This window comes from Mangifera indica, chromosome 7 (assembly GCF_011075055.1).
Source record: "Mangifera indica cultivar Alphonso chromosome 7, CATAS_Mindica_2.1, whole genome shotgun sequence".
Classification (NCBI taxonomy): Eukaryota; Viridiplantae; Streptophyta; class Magnoliopsida; order Sapindales; family Anacardiaceae; genus Mangifera; species Mangifera indica.
The window spans coordinates 11,139,028-11,163,710 of record NC_058143.1 but is presented as its reverse complement, the minus strand read 5'-3'; the positions used below and the strand labels follow the sequence as shown (position 1 = coordinate 11,163,710).

At 31.3% G+C, this 24,683-nt stretch overlaps 3 protein-coding genes across 5 annotated transcripts; 2 read left to right on the top strand and 1 right to left on the bottom strand.

Moving 5' to 3' along the window:
* Window positions 1–141: 141 nt before the first annotated feature.
* Window positions 142–5,436, bottom strand: LOC123220037 (dehydrogenase/reductase SDR family member 7). Its single transcript, XM_044642035.1, has 12 exons — window positions 5,322–5,436; window positions 5,117–5,172; window positions 4,780–4,813; window positions 3,581–3,679; window positions 3,316–3,464; window positions 3,070–3,108; window positions 2,775–2,867; window positions 2,221–2,319; window positions 1,688–1,789; window positions 1,152–1,235; window positions 715–780; window positions 142–497 (listed from the first exon to the last, which is right to left on the bottom strand). The coding sequence occupies exons 1-12, from the start codon at window positions 5,392–5,394 to the stop codon at window positions 408–410; spliced, it is 984 nt and encodes a 327-aa protein (XP_044497970.1). The 5' UTR covers window positions 5,395–5,436; the 3' UTR covers window positions 142–407.
* A 7,585-nt stretch (window positions 5,437–13,021) lies between these two features.
* LOC123221682 lies at window positions 13,022–19,827 on the top strand. 3 transcript variants are annotated; one of them, XM_044644575.1, is made up of 6 exons: window positions 13,022–13,413; window positions 15,833–16,027; window positions 16,125–16,241; window positions 16,404–16,553; window positions 17,618–17,676; window positions 19,467–19,827. In XM_044644575.1, the coding sequence occupies exons 1-6, from the start codon at window positions 13,198–13,200 to the stop codon at window positions 19,555–19,557; spliced, it is 828 nt and encodes a 275-aa protein (XP_044500510.1). In that variant the 5' UTR covers window positions 13,022–13,197; the 3' UTR covers window positions 19,558–19,827. The 3 variants fall into 3 exon arrangements, with proteins under 3 accessions (XP_044500510.1, XP_044500511.1, XP_044500508.1); XM_044644576.1 differs by having other exon boundaries at window positions 13,023–13,413; window positions 15,806–16,027; window positions 19,484–19,827; XM_044644573.1 differs by having other exon boundaries at window positions 13,025–13,413; window positions 19,484–19,827.
* A 1,270-nt stretch (window positions 19,828–21,097) lies between these two features.
* LOC123220366 (acyl carrier protein 2, mitochondrial-like) lies at window positions 21,098–22,899 on the top strand. The gene is made up of 2 exons (XM_044642566.1): window positions 21,098–21,401; window positions 22,517–22,899. The coding sequence occupies exons 1-2, from the start codon at window positions 21,192–21,194 to the stop codon at window positions 22,691–22,693; spliced, it is 387 nt and encodes a 128-aa protein (XP_044498501.1). The 5' UTR covers window positions 21,098–21,191; the 3' UTR covers window positions 22,694–22,899.
* Window positions 22,900–24,683: the final 1,784 nt, after the last annotated feature.

The window sequence follows — 24,683 nt, the reverse complement described above, 5'->3', positions numbered from 1 at the left end:
AACTAGTTTCCGACTCAGATGTTTCTTACCAAATCCTCTTCTGATTCAGAGCTTTGAAGTCAGCTACACCGATATGACACACCGATTGGGATTTCAAGTTAAGGTTAATTCTATCGCAATTATTCTAAAGAGATCTTAAGATTAGTGATGAAGGAAAAATGAATATTAACTTAGACCGTGACTATACTTTTATGGTTCATAGAATATTGGCTAATATTGTTTGACCCAATAAAATTAAGTTATAACAATGTTGGAAAATTTCCGAAATTAGGGTCAAGAAGCAGAGAAACACGCAATGCATTTTTCAATATATGACTGTTTGGGCTCCCGGCTTCTCAGCGCAGAGCCTTGAGCATTGTACGAGAATACGCTGTAAGAGAGGTGGATTTGTATTAGCTTATGGTTCCTCAGGCTGCTTTATTTTTCTTCCCAAACAGTAAAGACAATGAGTAAGTGTTGCTCTTCTGTGCAGCAGCTTCTAGCCGCTTGGCACCAACCTGCAAAATCATTTTCACTATGATCTCAAGAGCAACCAGACAACAGTATATATTTTTCATTTGAAGTTGAATTATCAGTATATTACACAACAATATATTCAGATATTCAGTTCACAGTGTGCAGATGAGGTATTATTTGTACCTTCTTGTGTTGTGTAATAAATGGTTCGTGCCCTCAGGAATAATTCATGGGATGTGTTAAGAGTAAAGAAGATACCTTGTCGATGAGCCAGTAGCCCACGGTAGGCATGTACTGCACCAGATACATCACCGCTAACACAGGCTGAAAGAAAAACAAAAAACATAAACAAAAGCAAGCTTAAATCCCTGCTAGCATATTTGGAAGATGATCCTCAAAAGCTGCGCATTCACTGTATTACATATTTTTAATCATTCTACCACAAGTGTTGTCATTGTTTTCATTTAAGGAATCACGTTTTCAGAAAATGGTACCAGACATCCATGGATTTATAAAATTAGAGAAACAATAAGGGCCGAGAAAAAATTGCTAAAAGATTTTTTATTTCCTGCATTAAATTAATATCTTCATTTAGTCATCATTTACGCATTATCCCAGCATCGTAGACTTATACCTTAATAAGTTTTTATAAAAGGTAATCTAATATAAGAAATTTCCAAGGTAAATGGAAGTACCTGGTATGATATCCAAGCTTCCTTTAGACCATGGGTTGCAGCAATGAGTGTCAGTTCTACACACCTTTCCGATGAAACACGTTTCTGTGAGAGAGTTTACAATTCATTAGAAATAGTAAGACTTGACTGCACAAAATCAACAGATACCATATTCTCCACCTCTCAAAGCATATAGTAAGAAAAGTAGGTAGCATAGATGTAATGAATCACTATTTATGGCATGTCAACATACGCAGTCAGAGTGAGATATTCAGCTAAAATTTTTTTCATTCTTCAAAGTTATGCTTGCAAAACCTAGCTCACTTAACTAGTTCAAAAAGTCATGTTTATCCGAAAATTTTCCACATGCATCCTTCAAACAATGAAGAGTTGGCAAAAAAATTTCCAATGGTTTATATTATTGGTTTACTTTTAAATCAATCGTTCAGATAAATTTTACCACTTGCACAACAATAAATAAAACTAGTAAGAGAACCAAAAAAAAATTATTTTCTCAATCAAAAAGATGCTTGATTTAAAAATTGTTAGAAATTCACCTCAGAAACACTCATCTTTTCTGAAGCTGGTGCTCCAGAACCTTTTGATGTCTCTATTGGCCCAGGGCAAACAACAGTCACCTTAATCCCTTTCTGACACAGCTGGGATAGCAAAATATAAAACTATAAGAAAACGATAATATGAAACATAAATATTTTCACAACTGCAAATACTAGATAATGTCTATATTTAATTGAGTTTAAGATAAAATTTTTCTTTTCTTTTCTCTCTCTCTCTATCTCTTTTTATCTTTGTTTTCTCCTCTAATTAATGGTTATCCTGTTCTTCATGATCACATTACACCACACAGTGAAAGCAATACTATGACATCGTCTCTCAAAAAGTCTAGATAACAGTAACTTGAATAAAATAATATCCAAAGATACCACCCAAGTTGACACAAAATTGAATGAGATCGTGTTTCTATCATTGGCAACTTCTTCTACATATTCAAGTCATAAAATGGACAGGGAAGCAATTAAGAACAAGAATTCATATTCTTTTTGCCTCATAATAAAAGCCAGATATATACCTCGGAACGCAGTGAGTGGAAGTACCCATTCAGAGCGTATTTAGAAGCAGAGTACACAGCCTGACCTGGTGCAGGTGTCTTTCCCGCAGCACTGCTCATCTGCATAAAATAAATAACCTTATATCGAAAGAGTATACGTTTACAGAGAGAGAACAAAAGAAAATTGACCAAGATTCAGCTCTCTAAAATCAAATCACGATCCTATCGACTAGCAGCACATGAAAATCAACTGCAAGCACCTAATGGACAGCAGTTTTGTTTAGCAAAACCAATCTTCCAATGACTTATCACAGATGAGTAATATAATTTTTTGCAAAACATAATTTAACTTCAGGATTATAAAATTCATCTAGTTAGTGACTTTCATCATGTCAAAGTCCATCAAAAAGATGCCTCAGTTGATTACCATGTGTAACCAGGTAAGACAAAAGTGCACACCCCATAAATATAGCATACAAACTAACCCAATAAACTTAGAAAATAATAATTTGGCTCCAAGCGAGACATTTACATATTAAGTTCAGCATGAGTAGCCATTATGTACTTCCACGTACCACAACAAAATGACCCATTCCCCGCTTCAGCATAAAGGGTGCCAGTAGCCGTGTCAGAGATATTGTTCCCAGAACATTGACATTGAATGTAGCCTATTTCCAAACCAATTGGTAAGATGATTAATTTTACAAGGCAGCCCAACATTGATAAGGATAAACAAACATAGAAAGTTACAAATTCAGTGTAAATGTCTTGTAGAACCGATGGCTTAAATGGGTAAGCATACAATTCACTGCCTCACTTTAGCCAGTGATTGTCTCTGATGTAAGTGTATGTTCACATTAATTTCTATACCTTCAGGCTTTCTTCAGAGACTTCCAAAGCTGTTGATTTCTGCCCAAAACAAAAGAAAAGGAGATGGGTTTAAAGAAGTAAAAAGATCATTCATTGTGCAAGATGGCATTCCATCACCATATTTTTAACAGGACTAGATGTGATTACTAGTACTCATGAATACATGTTTGTCTTTCTGTGATTTTGTCTGATTGTCTAGATGGCTAAGGCGATATCACTATGCTAAATCAGGAATCAAGCACTTACAGGGCGTTCGTAAGCTGCATTATGGATCATATAATCAACACCAGCACCAGAAAAAAGGGACTCTGCTTTTTCTACAGCCACCCTGAGTGAATCTTCACCACATGCCAAATCCAACGGTAAAATCTCCACTTCTTTAGGTGAGTACTTACCTGCAGCCATACCAACCAAATCTCAGAAAAAGAAAAGAATACAAAAGAAAAACTGACTGAACAATAAATTTATGGATTCAAATTGTTTAGATTAAGCTTCTGGCAAAAGGATATACCTGTAAGTTGTTTCCTAACTCGCTCCAACTCAGCTTCATTCCGTGCTGAAAGAATGAGTTTAGCACCTAATTTAGCCAACTGTTTAGCAAGTTCCTCGCCTGGAGTTTTCCATTGAAGTGAGATATCATACAACATTAGAAAAAAGTGATAGCTGGCTGTTGATTGCAACCTCACAAACTTTTTGATGCAATTAACCATCAAAAACGAATGTGACAGAGCTATAAAATAATGTTTTTGATTTGCTGTCTTGCCTTTGGTTATAAAAAGGAAAATCCATGTAAAATTAAAAAAGTGTTTCCATTGATATAAGACAAAAAACGAGCTGGAAATGAAAATAATTAAAAAGAATGTTTGCACATTCAAAGAGAATGATCACATATGTTGCAGGATGAAAAGTCTTACATAACACATGTCCTACAACAAGAAAAAATCCATAAGATCTTACGAGTATAGGTACATTAAGGCTTTAGTGAAATCACGTGTCATTGATGTAATTCAACTAAGGAAAATTTTGTTATGTTTTTGGTAATATAATAGTGTCCTGCCAAATTACAGCTAAGAACTGAATGGCATAGTTCATCTCTAAGAATTATCAGAGATATATTCAGGAATTATGTTCTTCATTTCCTGGATAGAACTTGGACTGTGTGGTCAAAGGTATAAACAGAACCAAAAGGTCCAGCAAGTTAGATGACAATAAATTCCTCCAGATTTAATTGTTGCATTGTGCTTTAATTGTTACTACCAAAGAATGTTAAACACAGCGAATTCCCAACCAGTTTTGATACAATAACAGTAAGAATAATAATAACACTAAAGACAATGATACATGGACAAAAACAATGATAATAACAATGTCACAATTCTTATCAATAAGCAACTTGATCATTAAGATCGCAAATCATGATTTGATTAAAAATTTCAGTGTCATGTCAGAATTACCATTTTATTACAACTTCTGAAATATATATCAGTTTTTTTTCTTTTATTAACAAGAAAAAAAGAGTTTGAACATTAAACTTAGATGAGCCTAGTCAAGTACGTAATAATATAAGTCATATGTAAGGGAATTAATGTTATGACCAAATTAACATCATTTAAATTATAAAAAGAAGTATAAGTAACAAATTCACACAAATACTTAAGCTTATATGTAACAAAAATCAGTCTATAAAATAAAGAAAATGGAACCTCATACCAATTCCCCGGCTGGCCCCAGTAATCCAAACAACCTGCAAAATCAACAAGCATCATAGATACCCATTAAATGTTTTTCTCATTCAACATATATATAAGAAAAAATTTCAATAGAGTTCTTTGTTTTCTAAGACAATGGGAAATAGCATAGATAATCTGACCAATCAACACACACCATAATAAATATACATTCAACATTTGAACTTCTTATAATTCTAAAAAGGAATTAAAAAAACTAAAGTGTAAAAAGGAATTTTCTCTGTTTTCCACAATTTCAAAAAATTTAAAGATACAACTAACTAAGATTTTCAGAATCATAAAATTAATAAAGGAAATACCTTGTCTTCAATTTCTTCCTTTTTTACATGTTTCTTTGAAACCAACGTTAAATCACCTGGAAACAAAACCAAAAAAAAAAAAAAAAAACAGAAGCCGAGAGTGAACAGAAAGAGCTTAAATTGAGAAGTAAAGTTAATAAATTAAAGGAAACCCATGAGGGAATGAACGAGTCTGAGTTGTATGAAAATGGGGCTTTGAAGTTACCATCGGAAGTGACGAATTTGAAGAGAAGAGCCAAGATTAGAAGACCCAGACAAGCGAAGAGCAAAGTCAGCATCTTTACTTAGAAGCTTCGGGTTGTTCGTCACGGTTTACAAGTGATATTTATAGATTAAAAGGGGTATTTATTTAAAAATAATAATTATTATTATGATGATAATTTATAATTTATTTTTTTATTTTTAACAATGTCGAAATTATTATTATTAAAAGTAATTAGTAAAAGAGTAAATAAAATATTAGTATTGTGAATATAATAATTTGCTTACTTAATTTGAATAATTAATACTTAATCTTGATTTATTACCATTTAATTTGAATACATAATTATATATATAATCTTATTGTTTATATATATAATATGCTCTTGAAAAAATATTTATTTATTTTTATTTTATTTTATTTCATTAACTTCTAAGCCATAGAATTATAATGAAATTATGATCATTAATCAGCAAGTTAAAAATTTTAGAAATATTAATAGTCTAATAATTAAAAGAGATGAGTTAAAGACTTGTTGCCTTTTTTTTTTTTTTTTTTCAACAAAATGATTGGGAGAGGCCTCACATGTGATTAGAGATGATAATGGAGAGAGGTAGGGCAAGGATAGTTATCCTCGTGCTCAATAGGTGGAACACATCCTCTTTTATGTCTCATTATCACCCGTCCGTATAATAGAGATTATAAGGAATCTTCGTCTCTTATCTCTGAGAAATAATTCAACCCTTTTCTTAAGTATCTCATATTTTTTGCTTAAATATTGTTATAGTAATAACATTACAGTAGCTAATTAAAGGTATAATAAAATTTTTTGTAAATTATATTTTAGAAATAGATATGAGATGGAGAGAGGACAAGGTGAGGATATGTCTATCTCTATCTCTATTTGCATATATTGTTTTTATTCTTATCATCATTCCTGTTCTCACTTATATAAGAGAATTTTCTTCTTGTATAGGATAGGACAAGACATGTACCCTATTTTTTAAGGTCAAATTGTCATCTCTATATATGATTCGATAAATGGTATCTCCTTGTTATGATTGACATTTTTTTGACTCAAAATTTTGTCACTCTATCTTTGCAATGAAGACTTTGGGGAAGTCAGAACAGTATATTAGACGGAGCTTACCATTCAAATTCTTTGAGCAAATATAACTATCCAAAATTTATTATTGGCACATTTATGTATCGTTATATACTAGAAGTTTGCCATAGTAGGTCATATCATACTAAGAAAATGCCCTTGTTAATATTCATTCAAAATTTGGGATGAATTGTCTTAAAACATTCCCAAACTAACTCGTATATTGTTTAAATAATAAAATTATGTATACAAAATTCTGAATACATAGTTGATATATCATCGTATAATTAAAGTTTGTCAACAGTTGTGTTTGTGTGTAAAATAGCTTGAATTGTTAGTTAGGCATGCAAATCATGCATGGAGGCCAGTGGACAAAATGAAACTTGTCAAGTTTGTTTTTTTGAGTATGTGTAACAAACATTGTGAGGTTTTGTTGACAATTTTCAATACAGGGGGTGGTTGACTGATAGTTTTACATTAAGGGTAACTGATATTTTTCAGACAGGTACTTTTTTAACCTTTTTGTTCAAAAATTTGTTCCATTCTTGGCAATAATGTTTGACTGATAACATGCATATATCATAAAAATAAACTGATTTATTATATTTTAGTGCATAATGTACCTTCCATTCAAGAAAGAAACTTGAAAAACTTTGTTACAAAAAAGTTTCCAACTTTATGTTATGTTAAAGCACAATTTACCCCCAAGCCTATCTTAATGCAATGTCAAAAAATATAATCCACATTGACTAAACAGTAGAGAAAATTTCCAAAATAACGGGGTTTGAAAAGTTTTCAAGTTAAAAGAGTCCAAATTTAGTAAAGTTTTAACACATTGTAACACCCCTCTTTAGAAATATATCCCTAGTTGTAATTATCTCAAGAGATGTGTCTCGAGTAAATAAAAGTATAAATTAAAATACTTCATTTATTGAAAACGAATTATTATTTATTTTAATTAAATAAAAGTGCCAAAAATAAATATTCCCAAAAATGATAACAATAATAATGAGTTTAACTATTATTAGTAATTTAACATAAATCAAGATAACGAAATAATAGGAGCCAAGTTTGCAGCTCAGCGTGCCGATCCACTCGCCTTCCCTCTTGTCCTATCATCCTTCCTACTTGCAAAACACAGAACAGTGTAAATTGTGAGTATAAATACTCGTAGGTTCTCACAATGTCATTGGTATTTTCCATTAACCTTTCCCCCTAATGGAGTCTCACTATTGAACGCACCTCGGGCGTAACAAATTAGTCACTCGTCTCAAGTGCCTCTTATGAACATCTATCTCTGATGCATACCGAAATGAACACTCTTCTCAGATATCTTGTAAAACTATAATCGGGATGGACACCCATCTCAAGTGCCACTTACCTCTCCTAATTTATTCTCTAAAATTCCCAAGACCGAGACGTCTCATCAATCGATTTATGTTTTCTTATTACCAGGACGTCTCATCAACTGGCCTTCGATATTTTCCTCAATACCAGGACGTCTCATCAACTGGCATTCGACATAATTCGTCCATAAATATATGTAATTGGCCTAGAAGCCAATAGATGAAGATAGATAAATAAATAATTAACTAAATAAATTATTAATAAATATTATTCATATGGTGCACTATAACTAAGGTGGGTGCGCTTGCACCCAATTAATTGGATATGGCGCAGGTACACTGTAGCATTTGAGTGCACCTGCACCTTGCATTTAAATGTGCACGTGGTGTGCACATGACCATCTCTTTTAAATTTCAAAGCAGAAAATCCGCCATGCACACAGACAGCTTCTCAACCAACGATTATGCATGTTGCTCGACGACAGGGTACATGCCAGCGATACCGCGGCATACCAGTGAGAGGGTGACACTTCCGGTGAGCGCGCAGTATGCCGGCAGCAAGAACCTCACCAGATGGGACGCACATTCGGCGTGCTTATAGCATACCGACAGCAAGAGTTTGCTTGACGTGCCGCCCATCCAGCGTTGTTAGCTGCTAGGCCAGCCCTTGGCGGCACCAACGGTGACCCAACCAAGCGCCAACACAAGATCCCGATCTCCCGACATCCATAATCGCTGATCATCATCATCATAATAAAAATATACAAATGCATACATATAATCAATTTTAGCCTAAATTCTAATATTCAGAAACAACATCACTCAGCCACATAATACACATGAATGTTAGCAGATAAAATATACATACACAACCTTCAGAAATCTCATATCACAAAACTTAGGTACAGAAAAGTATGGTTGGTGGCCTACCTCTCCTCCGGCGATCTCGATAATATTTGTGTGACGACGGCAACTCCGATGACTTTCTTCCCTAATTGACGTTTCGGAGATTCTGCACTCTCTCTCCCCTTCTCGTCGAAAACGATTACCGGGTGTCAAAAAATAAAAAACGTCTGTTGTGTCCCCCTTTTTTTTCTATGTTGTTACTTTATATAAAAGTTGAAGGCAATGCCCTTCATGGCAAACCTCCCATAATCGCGTTCCTTTATGCATAATTCTGGGATTCAAATTGATTGTGAATTTTTAATTTCCATTTCAAGGTGCGTTATATGTAATTATACATAATAATATCTTTATATAAATGGAGATGTATAATATCTTATGCTGTTATTTTATATATTTATATATATATATAAATATAAACATATATTTTAAAATATAATATCTTGATAATGTGCCATATATAATCTCCTTCGAATTCACACCCGAACATATACCATCTCCAAATACGAGGCATACACACTTTAAATCCAATTATTTGAGCAATAAATAACATGCCAAATATTAGCAAAATGACCAAATTAGCCTTTTTATTACCTAGAGGTATTACACACACTCTATTTTAATGCGAGAGATAATCAGAGCAAACTCTAATAACCTATGTTTTAAAGGTATATTCCCATAGTGGGATTGACATTATAAAATAGGGAATAAAATAGAGCATGATTATCTTGCATATGTACATGATAGGTGAAAACTAGATAAAGCCCAAGATGAGATTTACATGAGCTTCAAAACATAATTTTAGAAAACATATCATAGATGACATGATTTTGATATTCATTCTAAGAAAATGATATTGCATGTTTTTTAGAGATAAGTGTCGAGTTGGGAAATAAAGGTCCTTAGAACAATACATGTGAGACCCAAATATTTCTATAGTGTATGTGTGGGACACAAAGTTCTTGAGATAAAAAAATTTTGAATTACCTATGAAAACTTTATTTTGAATCACCACCCATGTCATAACATTTTTGTTTCCTTCTGTATATCCATTCATTTACAAATGATAATATATTGACATTATGCATATCCACCATATTATTCTTGTCAACATTTTGATGGGTATTTGCCTTTTCATGCTTAACACCTTATAAACTATCACATTCTTTCACATAACCATACAGATGTTAAATATTAATACTAATGATTTTAAGAGATGTATTTCTCAATTTCGAGATCATTGCCATATGAATATGAACAAACTGTCTCAATTATTGAGAAAGACCTATAAGATAAGCAATATCATCATTATCCATGATGTTGATAAGTCTTCTACAATTAATAGTTTTTTATTTCATGCTTATTAGTATATGGTTTCACTAATAGTCAATATGACAATGTCACCGAACTAATCCCTTGTATGTAGTGTTTGTAAGAGTTTTCATAATTTTTTTTTTTCACCTCCAACGTATTCCATTTAGTTACTCTCTATCTACGTTCATTTCCCTCTATACTAAACCAAAATAATAATAAAACTCATCATGTTGACCAAAAGACAATTATCCCTCTATGTAAAATGTCCATTAACTCTATATGATAAAATATTAATTTACCTTTATATAGTAAAATTAAAATCTCGATTAAGTCTTGCACAATAAAATATCAGTTAGTCCCCTAACGTTTAATTAACTGAACAACATCATTTTCAGTTCACATATGTCACATATAAAATCAATTCAATACACTAATCAATAATACACAGCCATCACATAAATGAAACTTAAAATTAATGTACATATAATTACTTCCATGCAACAAATTTTATTCTTTGATTTCAAATTCTAAACTTGAAAAAATTTTTTTTTTTTAAGTTTTAGGGACTAGTTTAGACACGTCAATTAAGTCGGATCGAATAGAAGCCTAACCTATGGGCCTTCCAGAGTGGGTTGTGATCTAGATATTAGGTCCATGAGTCAGCCCATCACTATTGAGAATTTTAAAAAATAAATAAATAAATGACATTTGACTTTTGCTTGTAGCAAAAGTTGTTTTTTTTTAAAATTTTTTTTATATAAATAATTCAAATCTTCTCTATTTTTCAATTTTATTTACAAATCTTTCAATCTAAATTTTTTTATTATATTCTTAATCTCATTTTCTCTTATCAACTCTCTTTTAAAAACTGTCTGAATTCACAAATAATAATTTTCTGTGTTTATAATTTCATTTTCATTTCAATTTTATCATTATAAAATATTATAAATTGATTCAATATCAAATGAATTCAATTTGTTTCAATCCACTTAGATAAATGGTATGATATATATTTTTTATTCATGTTTGTAATTATAGAATATATAAATTAATTTATTTGTGTTGTATTATAATATTTTTCATCATGTAACCTAGGTATTCATTCGCCACAAGTGAGAAATTATAAATAAAATATTTAGAGTACTGTACTCAGTTTTAATAATTAAAAAATAATTTATATTAAAATATTTAATTAATTTTTTAAAAAATTTTGTTTAAATGGGTTGGTCAGATTAAGACTTGCCCTATATATAAAAGGCTTAGTCTCGGGCCTTAAAATTCTATGGATCGGCTTGATTGGAAAACCTATTATTGTACAAGCTTAAGACCCTATTCGATGGGTTGAGTCAAAGCCGATTTGACCCATAAACATATCTAGATTGGTTATGATATTGGTTGATAGAGAATTCAATGGTTTTCATAAAAGGGGATGAGAATATATTTGTAATTAAATTTGATTTTTTGATTATATTCTTATAACATCTAAAGAATTAATCAATTTTGTATACATTCCCTTAATTGGATTATTTTATTTAATTACCCTTTTAAACAAAAGCCAAAATTATAGACCCACTTTTGGTTCTTAGGATTACAAGATAAATTTTCATTTTTCTAATTATATAACTAACAGTCATAAAAATAAACTTTGAATTCATCTCCATTACTTGAATTTTTAAATATTTTAATGTTTAACCACATAACAACATATTATATATATATATATATATATATATATTTGTTTATGTACTAAAAAATAAATACGCATAATATTACTTACTCATAAGTTTTTTTTTTTATAATGTAGAATTTCATCCAAGTCAGACTATCATTTTGAGATAGAACCAATTATACTAAATAAGTCAAACTCCAAATCCAGTAATCGATCTCACAGTCACATAATCAGATAAATTAAGAGTTTTATCTTAATATATTATCAGAGAGATTTGAACTTAAATTCTCCATCTTGAAAATTCGTCCCTTTATTACCCAAATTTCCGTTTTAGGCAACATTGCTCTTAAGTTGAGCATACTCGAACATATTTTTCTCATATAAATGAAGGTATTAAATATCACAAGAGTTGCAAACTTGCAATAAAAAGTAAGAAAAGAAAAGGTGAAAACCTTTCCATCCGAATAAACTTTTACCAAAAGTCTTATCATTAAATAAATAAATAAATATTATATATATATATATATATATATATATATATATATATATATATATATATATATAATTACTCCAAATATAAAAAAATCAATTTAAAGAGGCACATACATGCTAGGAGTAGTCAAAACCTCAAACAAAACACCAATGTTAATCAAATTTGTGAATACCTTCAATATTGTTGTTAACATCCATCCTCTCTTCAAATATATGTTCTTCGATTGACATATTAATCATTTTGTCACTACTGTTAAAAACACCCAAGTCAAAACATTTTGTTTCCCTCTATGTATCCAAATCTTTGTTGTTGATAATATATCGACATCATGTATTATCATCATATTATTCTCATCAATATTCTAATGGGTATTTATCTCTTCATACTCAATTCCTTGTAAACGATTACCCTCTTCTATATCATTATGCATTTGTTGAACATCAGTGATGGTGGTTTCAAGATATGCATTACTTAATCTCCAGATAATTATCATATAAATACAAATAAATTTTCTCAACTGTTAAAAAACATTAATATCATTATTCACAATATTGATAGGTCTTCAAATTATTAACATATTTTTGTTTCATACTTGTGTTATATGTTGTGCTCACCATCTTCCTCCATTTTCTTTCGTAATATAATAAAAAAAACTCGATTTGTTTGAAAACTTCCCATGAAAGGGAAATCTCATGTGACTTCCCTTTTTCTTACTTTTCTTCAATTTAATTCAAAATGAAAAAATTTAATATATAAACCCATCAACCTTCATTTTCCCCAGCAACGTGAGACTTTTTTTTTCATTAATTAAAATAAATTAAATTAAACTAAATTAAAATTATTAAAAAAGATCAGTGAGATTTTTTTTAAAATTAGTCAATCTTAGGGTATGCTTTGAGCTGCACTCCCTCTAACCAAATTGAAAAGGCTGACTGAAAATCAGCCAAGCAAAAAAGAGAGAGAAAAAACTTATCAAGTCAAAATCAATTTCAGTGTTGCTATATTAAATTGTTTGAAGCAAAGAAAAGCAAGCAAAGGCAAACAAAGCAATGAGTGCACCATTACCAATGAGGCTTTTGTTGTTGCCCTTAACATTAACTTACCCCAACTCTGCAGCAGCCACTACTTCTTTTTATTCTTCGGACTTCCCCTCTAAATCCTCCAAATCTCCAAATTCTAATTTCTGTTTTTCACCTTCTACCACTGCTGTGTTTAACCATTTTCATTATTATTCATGTTCTGCAAGGAGAACCTCCATCAAAATGGTAATCCCACTTGCTGAATTGGTTTTGGATTCTATTTGCTCGTATGGGTCTCTGTATTGTTGCTTAAATGCTTAAACTTTTTGGTTGTTTTTGCGGAAATGTTGAAACTTTTCGCTTTTAAATTTGTTATTCATGACTCTTGAATGTAAACCCAGTTGCATGACTGATTGTGGATTCAACTCGCTCTCCTGGGTCTCTTGTTTTTTTGGTTAAATGTTGGAACTTTTGGATGTTTTTGTTGAAATTTTTAGATTTTAATTTGGTTTTTAGTGCTTATGTTCTGATTTTAAGAGTGGACCTGCATGGTTGACTTTGGATTTAATTTCCTCTCCGGTTCTCTGTTTTATTGCTCAAGTGTTGGAAACTTTTGGTTGTTTGTGTGGGAATGTTGAGATTTTAATTTGGTTTTCGGATTTTTTTTTCCTTTTTTGAAGATTGGTTTTTGATTTCATTTGCTCTTCCGTTAATTGTTAAACCCCCTTAATTGATTGGTTTTGGATTTAATTCGATCTTCTGGGCCTCTGTTTCACTGCTCAAAAGTTAGTGGTTTTTGGGTGTTTTTGTTGGAATCTCAATTTTTTTATTGGTTTTCGGTGTGTGTTTGAACTTGGGTGTAAACTGGCTTGGAGAACACCTTTGTATAGAATTAATTCTCCTAGTTCTCCGTTCTATTGCTTAAATTTGGAACTTTTGTTTTGTTATTGCTGAAATCTTGGGATTTGTTTTTTTATTGCTGACATGTTGGAACTTTTATCGTGTAACTGCTGAATTCTTGGAATTTTTTATTTGTTGTTGCTGAAATGTTGGAAATTTTGTTGTGTAATTGTTGAAACCTCAAAACTTTTATTTTTTGAATTGGTTGTTCATGTTTGTTTTTTGAATCTTAAATATAAACTCTCTTAAAGAGCAGTTTTTGGGTTGAATTTGATTGCCGAAATGCACAAACATTTTTTATATTGGATATTATGTATCTATTTTGAGTTCAAGGTTAAACTCAGGGCAGAATGGCTTTTGAGATAAATTTTCACCTTCTGGGTGTTTATCCTTCTGCTAAAAACTTTTTTCATTAAATTGCTCATTCATGTTTATATTCTAAAATTTGAGTGTACACCACTTGCGCAATGGCTTCGGGACTCAATGATCTCATCTGGGTCTGTGCTTATTACTGAAATAGTGAAACTTAATTGCTTATTAATTTTTATATTTGAGTTTTAAGTCTGTCTAATTGCACTACAGATTTTTGCCGTGAATAAGTGTTTATTGATCTTTATTTTTTGCTGAAATATTCAAAACTTTATCATTGAATCACGATTTAATGAAGTTTGTTTATATATAGCTTTTGGAAAGAAAAGACTTTTATGGGTGCTTTTTTAAACTTTTGTTACTAAGTTGCATTTTCTATTTTATGTTTTGAGTTTGAGTGTAAAAGATGCATTCACTGTTTAGTCAAGTCTCTTGATATCTAGCTTTTGGAATGAATAAAATCTTCTTCGGTCTAATGTTTCATCTGTGAAATGTTGAAGTGTTTGTTATTTAGTTGCTTATTCATGTTTCTATTTTTGAAATACAGCTTTTAATTTCCAAAGATGGTTGTATATACGCCTATCTAAACTTTTTAAATTTATTGCACTTGTTGAGTTGACAAACAATTGTAGGTTACTCTCTTCATTATTGTATAAGGTTTATTAATGCATTAATTGCTTTGAAAGGTATATATGTACTGATAGTTTTTTCAAAATTATTTTTTTAAATATAAGAGGAATTTTTTGTTAGTGTTGTTGTAAAATTTGGTTGGGTGGGGTTTGCAGGTATTGGCTTGACAGATTGTACCACTTTTGTGCAATTCTTTTGAACAATAATTACTAGTAGTAGAACTGTAGTTGTTTTAGCAATTTAGTGGGCTCATTTAATTCTTTGATGACATTTGTAGTTATGAGATTGATTATTCCATTGACGTAATCTATTTGTTTGGTAGCACTTGTCAAAATATTCCTTAATCATGCACGTGTAGAACACTCACAGTTATTTATGTTTAATTTGCCAGCATCTTCAATTGTTTAAATCAAGCATCTAGGTACTGGAGTCATTAGAGTCAAGGATTTCTTTGAGTTGATATCATGCTATTTTTGTACAACTTATTTTTTTGCTAATGCTTATTTAGCTTATCCTGTGGATTCCAGCTTCCTGTTACCTTGTGCTGAATTGTAATGATTTTGGCATGTGGATATCTGCATGTAATGTTCAGTTTGTTTCAAACTGCTTATGAGCTTACTTTTTTTAAGTTATCAAAAGCACCCGTTAGCGTGAGCTTGTTAGATCTCGATCCATTTCTCTCTCTTGTGTTGGTGTGATGCTTTATGTGCGGTTGGTTTCACTAATGATTTACTACCAGGGCCTGTGTTTTGTTGCACTGGTTTAGTGGCTTTGTGGACATATGAAAAGAGATCAAGACATGGATGGCTGGAGATATGAAGAGGCGAATGTGGTTAGCCTGTTTGGTTCTGAAGAAGATGGTGGCACACAGATTCCTACCCAAGCCCAATCAGTTGTGGAAGGATCGGGGGTAGTTTTGGTGTCGGAGTTTAAACCTGCTCCTGATGTAGATTATCTACAGGTTTGTAATATCCGAAAATAAATGGAATTTTCATGGCTGAGTCAGTGTGTATTCTCTCATTATACTTATTTTAATTTTTTATTTTTTTTAAAAGCAGGAGTTGTTGGCCATTCAACAGCAAGGGCCTAGAGCTATTGGATTTTTTGGGACCAGGAATATGGGGTTCATGCACCAAGAACTCATTGAGATTCTTAGTTATGCTTTGGTTATAACTGTAAGACATTATATTTTCTGTTGTTAAAATTTTGCGTGGCACCTCTCATAGTTTTGGAGCTCATCCTGTGTTCACCAATTGCTTCGTTATCATCTAGCAACAATATGAATTTGTGCATAGATTTTAATGTTCCTGAAAATGCTGCATAACATTTTCTTGCAGAAAAATCATATATATACATCAGGTGCATCAGGGACAAATGCAGCTGTTATCAAAGGTGCTTTAAGAGCAGAGAAACCGGAGTTGCTTACAGTAATTTTACCACAAAGCTTAAAGAAGCAACCACCTGAGAGTCAGGAGTTATTGTCTAAGGTAAGTTTTACTTGCAGGGAGACTTTGCAAATTAATAATTTTCTAATTTAGATGAGTAGAAAAAGGATTCTAGAATTTGCTCATTATGGTCTCAACTGAATTTCTCTCTTAAATCTAGGAAATTTGGATTTCGTTAATTTCAACATTATGCCTATATTTACTAAAAACGAAGATTGAATATCCCAACTAAGACTCAATTAAACTACTTACATTCTTAACTTATGTATTACTAAAATATGGACTGTAGTATTGTCAATAAATTTCTTTTGCCATGCTTTTATTATGTTCACTGGCTGGAGGAAACTTAAGTTTGAGTATTGCATGATCTAGTATAAAAAAAATTATAAATTTGCACAAACATGCAGGTTTAAAGTTTGTGGAACTTAGAATTCAGAAACACGGAAGATACTAGGTGGTGCCTCTCCATTATAATTTAAAATTGGTCATGTATGATGATTTAATTATGTGGGGATAAAATGCACATCAATCATGAATCATTTCTTATTTGTGACTTTTCTCAGTTGCTGACATGCTTGTCTTCCTCTTGTGTGATCTTGGCTCTTGAGTGTTTCTGAATCTCTTGCTTTTTTGTATTATTTTTTCCATTAAATTTTAGTTTCCTCTATTGCTAGTTTTTGATGCATGTGACAGAGATATGTAGGAAACTCATTTATTATTATACAGCTTTGCAAGATTTGAACCTATGACCTCCATAAAGCTATCCCCTTTGTTTGAGTAGAGGTTAATTAGTTGTTTGGCTCAGTACCTCCGTGGAAATCGCAACATGATACTGGTATAAATCTACACAATGGTCCAACCATGCCATTAGTTACTATCAGGGAAATTCTTACGGTGGCAAATCATGATTCGATGCTTGCAATTCAAATGTTATAAACATGAATTATGCATACTAAGATGCAGTCCGATTCCCACAAATGAACTATTTTAGTGCATATATGTGACCTTAATTTGAATATACTTGACACTTTAAGAGATATGATGGTGGAACTGAACTATATTCTATGCTCTGTCATTATTATTGTGTTGTTTTTCGGAATTTGAAGGTGAAGACTGTGATAGAGAAGCCTCACAATGATCATCTTCCTCTAATAGAAGCCAGCAGGTTCGTAATATTTATTTTCTTCCCTTATCCAAGTCACCCTTCTGTTTTCTCATTGCACAATCAACTACAGAGATCATGAGGTTCAATTTTCTATTTTGTCCGTGCATTAGTGTTGTTCTTGAACATATTTAAACTTCCATCCAGAATTTGTACATGTGCAGAATTGCTTGAAACTCTAAAACTATTAGAGTACATGCCAGCTCATGTGATGTAAGTGCATTGCTCCAAGGACACTCATACTGTCCAAAGAGTAGAAGAGAGTCATTGCACTTTCTTTTTATCAATAGCCAGTAGCTTGAGTTCCAGTTCATATCCTTTCTAGGAGAAGAAATGAACTTGACATCCTTTTATTTGCTGACAAACTTATAATAGTTTTACATTAATGGGGGATGGTTTGCCTTTGTTTTTGATTCTTGTGCAAAATTAGTGGCAAAGATTGGGCTGTGTGGCTAAAACCAAGATGTCTGGGCACCTCTTGCAGCCACTTCCGTACAAGGTCATATCCCAGAAGTTTTATGTCAATCAAAATTATAGTGCCATCTTGTTCAGGAATCATAACTCGATGAAATCTCTGAATTAGATTATCAGATTTCCAGAAAAAATCCAAAATTGTTTAGCATTTGAAAATGTGTTTGATATGATATTCAAAAAACTTTTTCAGATGAAAAACTTTGAAAAATAAGAAAACGTCTTATTCCAATTTTACATTAAATTTTAAGATTGTACTGCAAAATGTTTCCAAAAACATTCCACTCATTTCAACAAAACATGATTTCATGTGAACTTTACATGCTTTCTGAAAACAGAATTGTATTTAATTCTATATCAAATATGGTCTAACTGACCTTAGAGGTTAGTTAAACTAGTGGAACACTAGTTATTCTAGGGAAAAGGCCTGAGTTGAAGCCTCTGATACCCTTGTAAAACTCTAACTTACTTGATATAATAGTTGTGGATTCAGTTACTGTGCCCTGGAGTTTACTCGTCCAACCAATCCAGACAGTTTCCCCTTTTACCAAAAAAAAAAACATAAAAAATATATGGCCTTAGTTGTGTTGTGTTACAGACCTGGAATAGGGCAGTTGGTTTTCCCAGCTTACAGCACTCCTATAGCAACTTCACTCAACTTCCGCAAGCAATACACAAAATAGTCACAAGGAAATGGTATTTGTTGTGTAAATCTGATATTGATATTTCTAGAAATGTAAATGGGATATACTTATATTCAATATTTTGGAATGATACACAATAGTTCCAGTTCTTTTGCACTTTTTTACAATAAAACAGTGAAATAAGCAAATGATACGAGAATAATAATTATTATTTGGAATATCAATCAAAATAGCTAGAACAACAGTGAAAATAACTTGAAAAATCCAAGCCTAATTCTTTCAGCTTTCGAGAGGTTGGAATTCTCCCATATTCTATTTTTCCTTCAAAATGCACTCCCCCCTTTTCTTTCTCACGTCCAGATCTATATCAATTTCCCCTCTTTCATTAATGCTTGGCCAATGCTGAGTTGCCACCTCATCAGTCATGTATATACTGACGGTTCCCCGTCTCTGGTGATCTGCAGTAGTGTCTCCCTTGTGTGCATGTTGGACTGTTTCTCCTTCTATAGCCTGTTGTTTGCCCTCTGTTTCTGTATCTCTAGTCTGCTATTTGCCAACTGTTCTATCTAATCTGCCGCAAGATGTCTCCATGTTGTTTCCTCTTCTGCATCTCTTCCTTGCATAAACCTTGGACCTAACATGTTGTTCTTCAATTTCCTTTAATTGTTTGTTTATCAGATATTGGTGCATTGCAGGCTGTGCAACATGGACATCATCTCACATGTACAGCAAGTCATTTGCTTTGCCTTTCATGACAGCAAGCTGCTAATGGAAACATGTCAAGAGGCCAAAAATCTGAGGAAAATTGTAACTCTCTTTTACCTTGACTGACTGTAAATTGATTTAGGGAGATGGAAGAAAAAGGAGTTATATTTGTAAATTAGGAGAAGAAATCATCAAAGATTTGCTTATATTTCCTTTGTAATTTTGTAATTGCTTTTGGAGCCCATTTGCTCCTATTTCATTGGAATGGCAAAATAAAATAATAAGCTTGTATTGCATAACTTGTTATCATGCATCAATGATAAGATCTTATTTATGTTTTTTTTGCCATTAGATTCTTTGTTTTGTCTAAGACTAAGAGAGCTAAGTAATTTTTGCGTCCTTGATTGTTTGTTGTCATTAAAATGTGCATGTTGATGTACATATATCTGCAGAAGTCTTTATCAACTAAAACTTGTATCGATCCCAGTTAGTAAATACGAAAATGGGAATAAAGATTATATGGATATAATTCGGTAAATGGTGAAAAATATATTTACAAAAAAAACTTATAAAATTTGGATATGAAAAAATATAAAATATGATATACAAGTTTAATACGTTATATCGTCAATAATACGTTTTAAAACTACGGTAATATCAAACATAATTTTAATAATTTTTACACATATTTTTTGTTAACAATTTATATGTAAGGTATCCAATTAATTATTAAATCTAATATAAAATAATACATTATCAAAATTTAATCATTATAAAAAATTATTATGAGAGATCAGATATTTTGGTGATAAAAATTTGAGTTTTTCGTTTTATATAGTTATGGTATTATGAGAATTAATTGAAAATGTAAGTGATATTTTCGTTAAAAAATTCATAAGAAACGGAAAACATCATAACAAGCAAACATACGTGTTTAATATAGGAAACATATTAAATATATATTTAATATATTTTTGGGTTCAAAAATTCAGAATGACGTGTTTAAAACATGAATTAAACGGAAATGTGAATTAAATGCAAATATCAAAAAGGAAATTTTAGCATTACCATACAAGATAAGTTACCAAAATCCCCATTGCCCAATTGGATTTCAATACAAAAAGCCAAGTTTGGGGGTGAATAAAAAACTTTCTTACTCTTTTCGGATAAGGTTCAATTTGATTCGGATTAATCTTAAACAAAAGAAAGTTAAAAATCGACTTAAATTTAAAAGATCTAGTTGAAGATCAGTTTAAGATTGTTGAACTAAATAAGTCAAACTCAAGATTGACTCGATTTGTAAAATTTAGACTCGAACTCAATTCAAAAGCAATTTACGTATGAACTTAATTTTATTCGAGTTTAAACTTAAATGTTTAAATCAGATCATTTATGAAAAAAAGTTTAATCTTTAACTTAAACTCGATTTATTCAATTCTAGTTGTGATTTGAAATTGAGCTTCTCAAATCGAGTCGAGTCCTAGTTTCAGAGATAGATTCTCAATAAACCCTAATATTTGGTTTTTTTTTATCCTCATGGAAAAGCCAAACCTACTATGAGAACGGCGTCGTTTTACCTTCACACAAGCTATTTATCATCTCCCTGTTGCTCGTAGAAGTCGACACAAAAGGCCTAAAACCTCGTATAACAAACGCAGCACGAGAAGCTTCTTCTTGTTTGTCTTGTTAACAAACGTAATGGCGGCTAGAGGTGCCTTGCTCAAGTACCTGAGAGTGAACGTAAGCACCTTACCTCGGACCACTGCCACCAACCTCTTCTCCCTCTCCTTCAACGCGATACACCGCCGTTTCTCCGAGGAGGTCCGAGGCTCCTTTCTCGACAAATCTGAAGTCACTGATCGTGTCATCTCGGTCGTTAAAAACTTCCAGAAAGTTGATCCTTCCAAGGTATCAAATCAAAATAATTAAAAATTATAATTTTCTTATGAATTTGTAAAATCGATATTTTAAAATGAATATTGTTACTGCTAAGATTTAATCTTTATCATTCATGAGCAGAGTTGTAGCATTATTGGATTAGTTAATAGGTAAAATGTAGGTTTTTATAATAGCAGTACTAATTTGCTCACCAAACTTCCAAGTGATTTTTTTACTGCCAAGATTTCGACTTTCATTATTTATAAGCAGTGGTAGCATTATCGGATTACAAGGTAAACTGTAGATTTTCAAAGTAGTAGTATTTTCGATTAATTGCATTTGCTTACAAAGTTGGGAAATTGATACTTCAAAAGTGAATTTTTTGTGTTAGTTTGAAGATTTACAATTTCGACATTTTTGTGTTGAGTGTGTGATTATGTTTCTGTATGCCTGGTATGTTTTGTTTGTTTTGTGGGTTGCTGTTATGTAAGTGGATTTGCTAGATTTTTAACCCAGGTGTTGTTGTGTGAAGAAAATTCTTTTGAATTTGGTAATGTTATTGGTATTTCACAACAGTAACGATTTTGTATTGTTAATGAGAAAATTAAAGGATATTAACTACGGTATTGATGCTTCGAAGGTGGTTTTGAGCTTTTGATTCTTCTGCAGTTCACTTGTTCCGTGTTTAGAACTAATGGTTTGGAGTTGGTCTTGTCACTTAAAATATGATTTGCTAGGTGAATTTTGATTTTGCAAGGACATTTGAGAGGAAAGTTTGAATCTTTAAAGTAAATATCTTTCATTCAGAAAAATATGTTGATTTTTTAAGGTTATTGTTTTTAAATGTTCTTTTGCTCCATTTTTGTGGTTGGTAAATTGAGGAAGAGATAGAGCTTGAATGACTTGTTATTTGCATTTTAGGGAAAAAATAGTATGCAGGGAATAATGTTTTTAAATGTTTTTTTTCTTCATAGGGAAAAAAATAACTTGAATGACATGTGGTGCTCACAATACTTTCTGTCCCTTTTTCTATGTAGCCACAGAAGCCTTCAACCTTTTTAGAAACAGTTATTTTCTCTACTGTAAATTGTACATGTCGCTAGTATATGAGAAATCATTGTGGATTTGGTGTTTCTCTTTTGCAGGTTACACCAAATGCCCACTTCCAGAATGACCTTGGATTAGACAGTTTGGATACTGTGGAGGTTGTGATGGCACTGGAAGAAGAATTCGGATTTGAGATCCCAGATAGTGAAGCAGACAAGATCAATTGCATCAACCTGGCCGTTGATTTCATCTCTTCTCATCCTCAGGCCAAGTAGGAGAATGTATGAAGCCTTGGCATTTTCATTTTAATCACTAGAATCTTAGTGCCGGATGTTTTTAAAGAAATAATTTTTTTAATGCCCTTTGGTTTTTTAACTCCATATTATTCTGTCTCAACTTTCAATGAATGGAGGGAAATTGTAATGTTTGAATGCACTGATCTGAACTGTTTCATTCTAATAAAGATGATTGTTTGTTAGAAGCTTTTAAAGAGCACTCATGTTTGTATTTCCTTTTTCTTTTTCTTTTTCTGGAATGTCATATATAATTAAGCATGCTTTTGTTTTGTTGGCATATCACATCATATCATATGGGTACTCCATGACATGCCCCTAAGTTATCATTTAATTTTGGGATTTTCATAAAGTATTACTTAAACTTTATATGCCTTGTTATCAAGTAAGTTTTTATACTTTAGTAGAGGGGGTTGATGGAATTTCAGTAATATGTTTTTCTGAAAATAATGAATGTGATGTGAGTATAATTAAACCATCATTTATAGGGAGGAGGAGCTTTTACTAATTTTAGGTTTGAATTGAACTAGTTTTTGAATTAATCAAAGTTGATAAAATAATGAATGTTTGATGATGTCTGGAATTCCAGCCAGACAATTAAAATGAAATTTAAACTTGAAGAGAGAAATATCTTGTGTTAATTTATGTATTATTAAATAATCCAAACCTTGACTTTATTTAAAGTGTAAATTCAGATTAAATTTTAATTGTATAAGGTATGAGTTTAGCAAAAAAATCAAATAGGATTTATTAGACATGTTATCGACTCTATTTTCATATCGCGCATACATGCATAGCATAATGTGTAAGTATGAGGAATTCACCATGTATAATGTTAAAATTATATGAATGATATGAAATTGTGATAACATAATTTTTTAGTACTAAACCAAAAGATTATAAAAATTCAATTTTTTTTAATTGCATATGATTAGGGCACAGTTTGTGCTCTCATGGATATTTTAGAACATCTTAAAATGCTTATTTATCAATGCTCAAATGTACATTATTCAATAAGTTGTTTAATTTTATATTCTATGATGGAAATTAGTTTTATTTTTAAAGATTATAAATTTTATTAGGATTTAAGAGATATTACAAGAGAGATGGAAGAGAAATTTTGAAAAGACATATTGGAAAAACATGTCTTTGTTTTTTTTTGCTACAACTACTATTCTAGACCCTAAAACAAAATTATTTAGAGTTCAAATTTTATTAGAAGTTATAAGTGATAATTTGTTGAAGTTTTTAACTTTTAAAATAGATTATATTCAAGATTTTATGCTTGAAATTTATAATGTTTATAAACATAAATATGAAAACACGTTAGATACTACTAAACTATAGATAAGTTCAAGTGGTTCGTTTAAATGGAAATAGCGTTTATGGTCTATCCTACAGAAAAATAAGTAATTGTTAAGTGAAAGTTCTAATTATAGTGAATTTTATAATTATATTATTATCGATAATTTTCCTGAAATTATGATTTAAAGTGAAAACTTTTGATATTCTGACATGGTAGAAAACATATCAAAACATGTATTTTGTGCTTTTTATTATGACATGTGATTTTCTAATGCTATTGGTGTTTATTATAACATCGAAATCAACTATTTGTACAGGTGGTTACATCCTCGATAACAGATAGTTATACTTACACTTAGAGCTGATAATTTTCAATACGATCCGTTAACCCGATACGAAAAATATCAGGTTAGAGTTGAGTTTTTTAACATGAAATTTATTTCAAATCAACCCAATATGACTCAAAATTAAATCAGATAGTATTATGGTTCACACAAAAGTAACCCGATATGACACAAATTGACTCGAATATTTTAGAGAAATGTTACTTTAATAAAATTTGTTAGAGATAAATTATAGAAATTTTGAAAAATAATATCGATAGTAATTGAAATTTTTATAAATTGTATATAGTTTTATAATTTATCTTTATATAATTATAATTACT